General features: G+C 47.2%; 1 protein-coding gene across 1 annotated transcript in view; it reads left to right on the top strand.

Moving 5' to 3' along the window:
* The window catches only part of GIGYF2 (GRB10 interacting GYF protein 2), a 1722773-nt gene that overhangs the window by 159628 nt on the left and 1551020 nt on the right, over nt 1-12125 (top strand). Inside the window, exon 3 of the mRNA XM_086942529.1 lies at nt 10853-10982. Coding sequence (XP_086798655.1) covers nt 10853-10982 — 130 coding nt within the window. The remainder of the gene's footprint in view (nt 1-10852; nt 10983-12125) is intronic.

Below are 12125 nucleotides of genomic sequence, written 5' to 3'. Positions count from 1 at the left end.
CTCTCCGTGGTACTGCATCAAAGGCTTCATCTCACTCCCAGCCTTCTGACGCAGAGCCATGGCGACATTCAGCACCCAGATCCGCAACAGCTCAACCTGGCGATCTGGCTCCTGAAGTCCTAGAGTTTGGCTACCTCAATCTTCCTCCCGATTGCATGAACATCATTCGGGAGGCAAGAAAGCCCACTACTAGAGCTTGTTATGCGGCTAAATGGAAGAGGTTTGTCATTTACTGTGTTAACCACGATATTGACCCGCTAGATGCTTCCATTCAAAACATCATTGGTTACCTGTTCCACTTGTATCAATGCAATTTGGCGTACTCTTCCATCCGCATTCACCTGTCTGCTATGGCAGCATACCTCCAGAATAGGCAACACCTGTCACTTTTTAAGGTCCCTGCTATCAAGGCTTTTCTGGAAGGACTCAAGAGTCATTCCACCAAGGACCCCACCAGCTCCAGAATGGAACCTCAATGTGGTTCTTACAAGACTGATGGGTCCTCCCTTTGAGCCACTGCACTCTTGTGAGCTTCAGTTTCTGACTTGGAAGGTTGCTTTCTTAGTAGCAATTACATCGCTACGGAGGGTTAGCGAGTTGCAGGCGCTCACCATCCAGGAACCTTTCTTCCAAGTACATGCTAACAGGGTTGTGCTCCGCACTAACCCTAAATTCTTACCCAAGGTTGTGTCTCAATTCCATATGAACCAGACAATTGAGTTGCCGGTGTTTTTCCAAAACCCAGAGACGCTGGCGGAGCGGATGCTCCACACCCTTGACGTTAAAAGAGCCTTGATGTACTATGTGGACAGGACAAAAGATTTCCGCAAAACCAAGCAGCTTTTCGTTGCTTTTGCCTCACACCACAAGGGAAACGCTATCTCCAAAGCTGGGATCGCTAGGTGGATTGTGAAATGCATTCAGATCTGTTACGCTAAAGCTAAACGCACTCTCACTATCCCACCGAAAGCCCACTCCACCAGGAAGTTGGGGGCCTCTATGGCTTTCCTAGGTAACATTCCCTTAGAAGATATTTGTAGAGCAGCCACATGGTCTACCACACATACTTTCACTAAACATTACTGTGTAGACGTGCACTCCAAACAGCAGGCAGCTGTTGGTCAGGCTGTTCTCAAGACGCTTTTTCAGACTGCTGCAGCTGGCACGGGCGGCCGCCGCTAATGGAGGGACTGCTATGTATTCTATGCACAGATATGAATTCAGCAGCCCACATGCCTCGAACTGCAAATGCTACTTACCAGTATGCATCTGTTCTTGGCATGTAGGGCTGCTGACATTCATATCGCCCACCCTCCTCCCCGGCGCCTGTAGCAGCTGCAGTCTTCATATATATATATGCTCATAGCATGGTCATCACTCACATTCTTCACTCCATCTCTGCCAATGGCTAAAAACAATCTGGGGATGGAGCCAATGCCCATGCGCACTGTAGTCCAGGGGAGGAGCCACCTATCTCGTGATACTTCGAAGACTCTTCCAGGACAACAATGTGCAATCATCCGGACCCAACACTAGGCGGCGATCTATGCACAGATATGAATGTCAGCAGCCCTACATGCCAAGAACAGATGCATACTGGTAAGTAGCATTTGCATTCATGCCCAAGGTAGTTTCTCAGTTCCACATTAATCAGACTATTGAACTGCCAGTTTTCTTCCCTAATCCAGACTCAGTAGCAGAAAGATCACTGCACACGTTAGACGTCAAACGAGCTCTCCTGTACTATATAGACAGGACGAAGGATTTCAGGAAGACTAAACAACTTTGTTGCTTTCTCAACACAGCACAAAGGCAAACCCATTTCCAAATCCGGTATAGCCAGGTGGATTGTTAAGTGTATTCAGATTTGTTATCAGAAGGCTAAACGCACACGAACAGTCCCCCCCAAGAGCGCATTCCACACGCAAGCTAGGGGCATCCATGGCTTTCCTGGGTAACATTCCATTAGAGGACATATGTAGAGCAGCCACATGGAATAACATACATACATTCACCAAACACTACTGTGTTGATGTACATTCCAAGCAGCAAGCTGCTGTAGAACAGGCTGTTCTAAAGTCCCTCTTTCAGGCTGCTGCAGCTGGCTCAGGCAACCACCGTTAAGGGAGAAACTGCTATTCATTCTATGCACAAGATATGAATTTAGCGGCCCACATGCCTCGACCGGAATATGCTACTTACCAGTATGCATCTGTTCTTGGCATTTAGGGCCGCTAACATTCATATCGCCCGCCCATCCTCCCCGGTGCCTGTCGCAGCTGTAGTCAGAATTATCTGTAAGCATGGTCATCTAGTATTGTATTGGACTCCATCTCTTCCACAATGGCGAAAAACAATCTAAGGATGGCCATGCGCACTGTAGTCCAGGGGAGGAGCCACCTATCTCGTGATACTTCAAAGACTCTTCCAGGACAACAAGGTGCAATCATCCGGACCCAACACTAGGCGATCTGTGCACAAGATATGAATGTTAGCGGCCCTACATGCCAAGAATAGATGCATACTGGTAAGTAGCATATTCCTTACACAATTAATACAAAAAATAATACAAATACAGTGTTTAAATGACAACATATATAAATCACACCACATTGAAAAACACACAAAATAGGTTCATATAACGTCCTATTCCTATTAGGCAGTCTTGTGTCAAATATAACAATTAAATTCCACAATCTCCTATTTAACACTAAGACGTTTCATTATTCATATACGTTGACGTTTCGACCCCTCCTTGTCACGCAAAATATTGATTCGTCAATATGGGGGTCTTCATCAGGACTATACTGAGTGTGTGTAACCGTACAATATCGATGTAGCGCCTTGGATTGCTTATAAACCAAGGGGCGGGGTCTCATAAATGAACTCCACCTTCAGTGACCTCCTGCGTCTATACGTCAGACATTCAATTTATTCATAAACGGGCGCACTATGGGAACACACCTCTGTTGTGTAAAGTAACTATCAAAATCTGTGAAGGAGCCTCCTTTCAGGGCTCTAAATCAAAAAAATATGTGGGGATCCAGTGACCAAGTCAATTCTGGACCCACACTCCATCAAATATCCTTTACAGGTTGTGACACCTTAATCGCTACAACATATGTCGGGTCTCCCCACAGCACTGGAAATTTTGGATGACCGAATTAGTCACGGGTGCATAGATGCTGCCTCAAACTCTCCCCCCAGTGAACCACTCTCTACCAAGACGAGGAACTGCTTGTAGGAAGTATGCATGTCGTGTTTTCACTTTTGTCTACACCATTTCACACAACCTGCAATGTCACTGTACGAGAGTGGTGAGGGGTCCCTTAGGGTGGCATAATACATGCTGCAGCACTTTGGTACCCATGCCCTAGGTACCATTTACAAGGGACGTACAGGGGTGCCAAATGTCCTGCCAATTACTGACCAATTGCACAGTTTTAGGGAAAGAGATCTGCCACTGGTGACCTAGATAACAGGAACTCATGTTAAAATTACAACAAATTCCAGGCAAAAAGTGTGGGTGACTGTAGAAAGTGTCCCTTTATGCATGGTCCCCCCCCCCCCCCCCCCCCTTAGATACCTGATGCAAACTTGACTGAGTGTGTGTGCTGGGACCCTGCTGACCAGGCCCCAGCACCTGTGTTCTTTCCCAAAACTGTACCATTGCTCCCACATTTGGCACACCTCTGGGCTACATATAAGTTCCTTGTAATAGTATCAGTGGTACCAAGTACCTTTTGACCAGAGAGGGTCCCTTAGGGCTGCAGAACCTATTGTGCCACCCTTAAGGGTCTCCACACCAAACACACATGCACTGCCATTGTAGGGTATGTGTTGTGATGTGACTAAACTAAAGGTCGATATACCACACCTACCTGATGCCGTGCCTACCCACTGCTGCCTGTGGCAATGCGCAAGTTAACCCTTTGGCATGCCTTACTGCTCTAAGCAAGGTGTACTATGCCACAGGTGAGGGCATAGCTGCATTAGCAGTATGCCCCATACAGTGTCTTAACCCCTTTTTGGACACAAAGTGCAGTGAAGCCATTTTGAGTACATGGGCTGGGAGTTTGTCAACATGAACTCCACAGCTCCATTATGGCTTTACTGAAGTCTGAAAAGTTTGGTATCAAACTTCTCAGTGTAATATACGTACACCGATGCCAGTGATGGATTTATTATAAAATGCACTCTGACGGTATCCTAGAGATGCCCCCTGAAAAACGATCAACTTCTAGTGTATTTGATAACTGGTCCCTGCTGGCCAGCCACCACCAGACCGGGTTCTGACCTCATGTGGTGAGAGCGTTTGTGTTCTCGAAGGTCAGAAAGAAAGCCTGCTCTCGGTGGAGGTGCTTCTCACCCTCACCTGGCAGGAACAGCAACACTTGGCGGTGAGCCTCAAAGGCTCCCACCTTGTGATGTACTGATCTGGGAAGCTCCAACCAGTGGAGAGGACCGCGCCCTGTCCAGGCCTCACATTTTGGCGGACGGGGGTGGGGGGTGGGGGGTGGGGGGGAGGGTGGGAGGAATTAGTAAGCAGAGTCTGAGTGTCACCTCAGCCTGGCACACCCCTAGGGTCGTCAAGAGCTGAGGTGAACCTCTCTCCTATAATTTCTCCATCTTGAATTAGACCCCCCACCACCACCACCACCAAAGGGTGGGTGCACCCAAAGGGTGTGGTCACCCTAGGGGACAGTAGACATTTAGATACTACCCACCTCAGTAACCCCTTACATGTAGTATTTAAGGACTCCCCTGAACCTTGTTCCTCAGATTCAACGACCTACAAAGAAGGAAGACCGAAGAGCCATGCAGCAGTGGAGAAGATGACAACTGACTTGGCCCAGCCCTACCGGCCTGTCTCTTCCTCCTGCAACCCTGCTCCAAGAAACCAGCGTGGCCCACAGCCAGCAACCTCCAAGAACCCCGCCTTCTTCAACAAAGACTCTTGTCTCCTGTGGTCACTTGATTTGTCCAGCTAGAAGCTACCTCAAGGACTCCAGATCCAGACAGATCTGCAACACGTGCACCACTCTGCATCTGACGCCCACTGCCTGTATCTAGGTGTTCCACCGATCTAGTGAAGTCTCCCCGGTGATCCTGACCTGGGATCCAGCATTGGATCACCTCTCCTGACTTCCCCCTCGATGTCTGCAGCCTCAACCTGAAGGCCCTCCCCCCAGACCGCAACTGGATCTGGTGAGAAAAGCCTGACACAGAAAGATACCCCTGCACTCGCAGCGCTCCGGTCTAGAAGTGCCCAACCGACTGTGTCCCATCCTCCCGCCCACTATCTAACTTATCCAGTCGTGGGATTCCTTCAGAGAGCCTTCAGAACCAATTCTGCTGTTTTCCCCAACCGAGAATCTCTATGGGGCCCAACTCCTCCCTTGCACTCTGCACCCAGCCGCCCCTGTGCAGCTGGTGGTGCAGTCACAACGGTATTTGGTGGCCCCTCCAGCTTTGATCTTAACCCCTAGGGCCTGAGTCCCTGAAACGCAGTTACCTACCTATCTGTGACCGGTGCCTCTTTGAGGGGCCCCAACCTCCATAGGATAACATTGGGCCCAGTGACCTCTGCACCCAGCCGCCCCAGTGCCACTGGTGGTGCAGTACCTACCTTGGTCTGACCCTTACCCAGTGTTGACCAAAATCCCTGGAGAATGAAACTCAAAAGTATTTACTTACCTGTAAGTTACTCACCTGTCTTTTTAGGTCGAGCAGACGTACTCTCAATGCGTGAGCATTGAGAGTGTCTGCTACAGACCTAATGTCGCCCATATTCAGGAGAGTGGACACGACTCAGACGCACGCTTTTGCAGTCTCAGTTTTGACCGCGGGAGCGCGCGTCTGAGCCGCGCATGCGCAGAGTACCCGCGCATGCGCAGAGTAACTCACAGCCCTTCCTCACACAGACGCAGGCAGGCAGCCCCCACCCCTCTGCATGCACGCACGCACACACAGGCGAGCGCAGGCACACACATACAGGCACACAGACACTCGCTCACACACCCCCCCCCTCCCCCACAGTCACACACACGCACGCGCACACACATACAAAGCCCGCCCCCCCGCACTCGCGCGCACATGCTTCCCCCCCGCACTCGCGCGCACATGCTTCCCCCCCCCGCACTCGCGCGCACATGCTTCCCCCCCCCGCACTCGCGCGCACATGCTTTCCCCCCCCCGCACTCGCGCGCACATGCTTCCCCCCCCCCCGCACTCGCGCGCACATGCTTCCCCCCCCCTGCACTCGCGCGCACATGCTCCCCCCCCCCCCCCCCCCCCAACCCACTCACCGGCTTCCTTCGTGCGGCGGCTCTCCTCAATTGCAGGGCCCGGCAGCAGGACTCTTCTTCCCTCCTTCGGCACCGGGGCGCAGGGTAGGCTCCTGCCTGCTCCGGTGCTCCAAACACGGCTCCGTCCAATCGCGGCTCTTCCGTGGGAGGCGGGGTAGGCTCCCGCCCTCCTACTTCCTGTTTCCTGTTGTCGCGCCGGCCTGCCTGACTTCCTGGTCGCAGGCCGGCAGAGTGACGGCGGTGATTTGCGGTATTTATTTATTTAGTTATTTATGCATTTTTATATAGCGCGGACTTTACCCGAAGGCGGTATTTATTTATTTATGTATTTATGCATTTTATATTCGATTATCTTCGTCTTATTTGGGAAGATTATGCAATCTGCTAGGCGTCTGCCCCTTCCTCTCTGGTCACGCACGCTAACGTGTTTTTTTTTTTTTCATGCACAGTGTTTACACGCAGTATTTTTTTTTCTCTTGATGTAAATTGTTCGCCGTGGTTTGGTGGGAAGTAAACTACTGCAGTTCAGGGAAACAACTGGAGCGCTTTCCAAATATAGCAGTTAAGAAATACAAAGTTAACTTGTCTAATTTGCAAGAATATGAGTAATCGTGATAGTAACCAACAGAGCTTTTTGTCGAGAGCCCTGTTTCTAATCTCGCTCTGTGACGTGGGACTGCCTGATAAAACGCAGCTAACGCGAGGGAAGTGGTCTGGGATTGTGGTAACGTCAATAGAGTTTTATACAGAGGTTGTCTTTTTAGCTTAAAACATCCACTTTGCGGCACTAGGGAATTGTTCCGTAGCAGGCACTATCTTGGAGGTCCCTTTTGAAGGCCTGGGAGGAGGCAGTGGTCCGGAGTTTTTTTTTGTCCTCTCGCCGTTTGTAAATACAAAACGTATTGCATTACAAATGCTATAGGTATCACATTTGCGAAAGTTATAACTATTGGCATTGTAAATGACGAAGCTATTAATTTAGCTATTTAAAAAAAAAGAAACATAAATAAAAACTTTGCCATTTACAATACCAATAGCTCAAACTTTCCTAATGCGAGACCTATTGCATTGCAAATGCTTGTTTCACATTAGGATTGCATTGGTCTCTCACGGTATTGTACTAAGTGTGATCCTAAATGCAAAGTATGTCTTTGTGTACTGAAAAGTATTTCATGCACATGTAAAGGATTGTTTGAGGCTATACAAACCAATTGCCAGTCATTTGAAAGTATTGGGCTAGTCTCCTTACCTGTAACTGAGTTCAACTTCGCTCCTAGAAATAAAAGTAACTAAAATAATATTTTCTACAAAATATTGGCCTGGAGTTAGTCATTGAGTGTGTGTTCCTGCCTTGTAGGAGTATGTACACCAAATGCATTCCCACTACACTCGCATAAGCCTAACTGCTCAGCCAAGCTGCCACTAAATTGAGTGTAAGGTATTATCTACTTTAACCTGTGCCATACCTTTGGGTATTCACCTTCCTCGTTGGTGTATCAGCATTGAGGTCTACGACTTTGCATTTGTTGGACTACTTAGCCAACACCTGATCACACGACCACTCCTAAATTGTCTTTAGATTCTGATTATTATTGTTTTAATTGTCCATTTTCTACCTTTTTAAAAGTCTTGTTAGGGTCTTGGTTAAGTCCCTTGAAGTATTTTTAGAAGCTTAAAACTTACTGAAGTACAGGTAAAAGTATTTTAGACATTTTTTGACCTTTTGTAAAAAGATCCCCACTATTAGTGAAATAATGGCTGATCTGATGGACAGGGTTGAGGAGCTCGAGCTCACCCCTTACCTCCATCTAGAGATGAGAGAGTTGCGGTCTCTGTGTTAACAAGAAAAGATTTCTATGGGGTCCCACCCTTCCAATATCTTGCTCTTGGCAGAATGTGCAAAGGACAGCCCTTCTGAGGGGCGGATCCCAACTCGAGAAAAGAAAGTAGTGATTGTGAGGACAACCCCCAACCTCCCTCACTAGATGGGGAGAACAGGCTCTCTATGCCCCAGATACCAAGGATAGTGCTCACAACCCCTAGATCCCACGCAGGTGGGTCAGGTCCTGATTAGATCAGAGGACAGCCTCAATGAAGAGGACATCCTTCTAGCAAGGTTGACCAAAATATTAGACCTAGAGTCCAGACTCCTAGCTCTAGAAAAAGTGATCAGAGACCGGATTAGCCCAATCATTGGTGGCAGCAATCCAAGTAAGGAAATAGAGCAATCTTGTGACCCTAAAATCTGTAAAGGGATTGTCCCCAAATATGAGGAAGGTGATGACATCCCCAAATGGTCCTCAGCCTTTGAGAGGGCCTGTGACATAAGAAAAGTGAAGAAGTCACACTGGGGAGAATTACTTTGGAAACTGCTCACTGGTAACTGCAGAATGTACACATAAAAAGCAAAACATAAAATCGAAAATGTTAAAATGCTTTCCTTCCATCATCTTGTGTGTTTTGCTGTTAACCCTATGTGGGAAGGGTATGCACAGGCGTGGGTCCAGTGCTCACTACGCCACTGGTGTCAAGCTATCCTGGCTGAAGACGGCTGATAGCCAGAAACCGGTCCGTGGATGCTTGATTTCGGTCCAAGGAAGACATGGCTTTGCAGTTCGGGCTGGACTGTTCCCATGAGGCACTGGGCCAAGACTGATTTGCATATGGCCATGTCTGAACTGGGGTGGCTTGGTGAGCAAAATAACGATGGTTAAACCCAGATCTGTGACTGGGGGTGAATGTTTCGCCATTGTGCAACATTCCGTCCATCTTGTGTGCTTTGCTGTTCACCCTATGTGGGAAGGGTAACCCAGATGTGGTTCCCGTGCTCACTACGCCACTGGTGTCAAGCTATCCTGGCTGAAGACGGCTGATAGCCAGAAACCGGTCCTAGGATGCTTGATTCCGGTCCAAGGAAGACATGGCTTGGCAGTTCGGGCAGGACTGTTCACATGAGGCATAGGGCCAAGACTAATTTGCATATGACCATGTCTGAACTGGGGTGGCTTGGTGAGCAAAATAACAATGGATTAAACCCAGATCTGTGACTGGGGGTGAATGTTTCGCCATTGTGCAACATTCCGTCCATCATCTTTTGTGTTTTGTTGTGAATGTGGAGAAATTTGAAATTGGAGGTTAGAAAATTAAGTTGGTATCCTTAGCTTAGGAGCAGGGCAAGCAACGAAAAGAGTAGTGTGGATGATTGGTTGCCTCAATTGAAGCACCAGTATGTGCGGCCAAAAAAGAGGTTGTTTTATGGGCAAAAAAGACAAAGCAACATGCCAATAAAACAGACATTTGAAAAGCTCCAGCCGTCCTGCTAAAATTAAAATTTACACTTTTGGATTATCTGGTTTGTAGATTAAAGAAAATATTTCATAATGAATGTATATGCTTGATGAAGGGTTGTTTCTACAGTTTAGTGTATTTTTTAGGTTCAAATGGTAGAAATTGCTTAGGACGGAGTTCCTGACTTCCAATAGTGATTCATTGGGTGTCCACTGAAGTCAAAAGCGTAAAAATCACATGACTTCATGACAAACCAAAGGATCTCTCACATGTAAAAAGAGCTTAAAAAAAAACAGGTGAACTACTTGTGGTAATAGTTATTCAGCTTCAAGTCATCCAGCTTCACATTTGGCACCCCCCCCCCCCCCCCCCCCCCCACCCAAAAAAAAAACTTGACAAAGACTATTAGCGCTCATTCAAGAAATAAAACAATGGCTGTTGCCTTTTCCGTCATTGTGAGCTTTTACTTAACATCACGTGAGTCATACTGACTTTGCCTGTGGTGGGTGTCCAAAGTTAGAACCGCAATTTATATGCATAGAATATCTGATCCCAAACACAAGATGGTTTAATAATGTACATCATGTGAATTTAGATCAAGCCACAAAGCTTCTTACAGGAAAGTGACCTAGTTTCATCTCTGTGGCATAGAGACTGGTAATCTTGGGAAGATACCCTTTTTTCCGTGACCATAGTCCAAGTAGTCTTCCTTTTTCTAGCTGTGCCTTTGAATTAGTCACCCCCTTCCTGTTCTTTATGGTCTAGCTTGACAGTGCAGCTGTCACGAGACAATTATGTGAGCACCACAAGAGAGGGGTTTTGGGCCCATCCACAGCCAGGAGTACATGTTTTGAATGGGCAGAAGTTGTGCTTCCACAAAAAAGTGCTTGCCCTCCACCAGCTTTGATAATTTCGTTTCTTTATCCAGCTGGCTGAGGGTGAACTTTCAGGGACACCTGTGACATTGTAATTTTGTAAAAGTGTCTTGGATAACTAGATAATTTATGGTGTTTATTTTTCTCTGACACCAGCACAGATGAGAGGCGGGCAAACTTTACCCTACATGGATTTTTAGGTCTGGCCTGATAGTGCAACTGACAGTTTGACCTACACCAGTATTATTCTACAGTTCTTTGCTTCCACACAAATGTATAATCTATTTTGCTATGCTTTAATATTACCATACAACGTTTCTCTAAATCCATACCTGTTGGCTTTGCCTGTGCTTATTCTAATCCTGTTATGGCTTCTTCCAGGTTGCGCGCACTCTCTAGTGGTGGGACCGTGACTTCTCCACCACTCTCACCGGCATTGCCAAAGTACAAACTAGCAGATTATCGTTATGGGAGAGAAGAAATGTTAGCACTTTATCTGAAGGATAATAAGGTAATAAAATGCTATCATCAGATTTGATTACACTATGCTTTGTCAGGTTGCTTTTGGTGCATTACTTGTTTGTACGCTGAATGGTTTCCTATGCTTTTGGTGTGTATTTAGATCCCGCCTAGACAGCACATGCACTGTCTCTTCGAGATCTTATATTTTTGTTTAAGGTCCTGCCTAGACGGTGCATGCACTCGCTCTTCAACACCTTTTGATTCTGTTGGTTGGCTTAAAAGCAGCCCATTGCATGGGTTGGCTTAATTTTTACCCTTGTTTCTTTGCTTCTTATTTGTCAACTACTATAGGTTTCCTTCCTCTTCATGTGCTTGTCCCTCACCTGGAGCATGGAAGTGTTAGTTGCGTCCTGCCAAAACTCATTTTTATTGGTACAACTTTTTTCTGTGGATTTATGCACCCTACCAGAATGCTTTTTTTTTCATTCTTTTTTGGCTGGCTTCCTATTGTACTTCTACCCCAGTGTTGTTCCCCAATCCGTATGCATGCCCTCACCAATCCTCTCTCCCTCTGTTTGTTTTCAGTGCTGGCTTGCCTCATGCCTTCCTCCCTCTTTCCATTGTCCATTATGGCTTACCACTACCCTCTCTCCCTCAATTTGTTGGCATGCTACCACCCTCCCTTCCTCTGTGCTTTGTCATATTGGCATGCCCTCCCCACACTCACTCTCCTTCCTCCATTGTCCATGTTGCCCGTATTCCTCCCATGTTGCCCGTATTCCTCCCTCTGTGCAAGTTGCCCCCCCCCCCCCCCCCCCCCCCCCAACACCTGCGTTAACTAGGGTTATGGAGCTGACACCCCTAGCAGTGTCCTTGCATTCTTTTTCTCCTCTCCACCCGGTGTTGTTTCCCTCTCCATCTGTGTTGCCTCCTGCGCCGCACTTTCTCCTGTAAGCAATAGACAAAAAAAAAAACCCTTTGATGGAAAAGCGGCATGGCCTTTTTTCCATTTTCCTTATTTTTTTTTTTTTTTACACTTTCAGCCATGCTGCATAACAAGGCTAAAAACATTGACAAAACCAATACCTCATGTTGGCATGACCTACTGACTTTGTCCTCCGCTTGTACTAATGTGGTATTGGTTGTGGCTGTTTGAATGTTTGTGTAATATTTTTGTTAATATTGTTTAAGT

Source organism: Lissotriton vulgaris, chromosome 11, assembly GCF_964263255.1.
Source record: "Lissotriton vulgaris chromosome 11, aLisVul1.2, whole genome shotgun sequence".
Taxonomy (NCBI): Eukaryota; Metazoa; Chordata; class Amphibia; order Caudata; family Salamandridae; genus Lissotriton; species Lissotriton vulgaris.
Note: the sequence above shows the minus strand (reverse complement) of the source record. Positions and strands in the feature narration are given on the sequence as shown.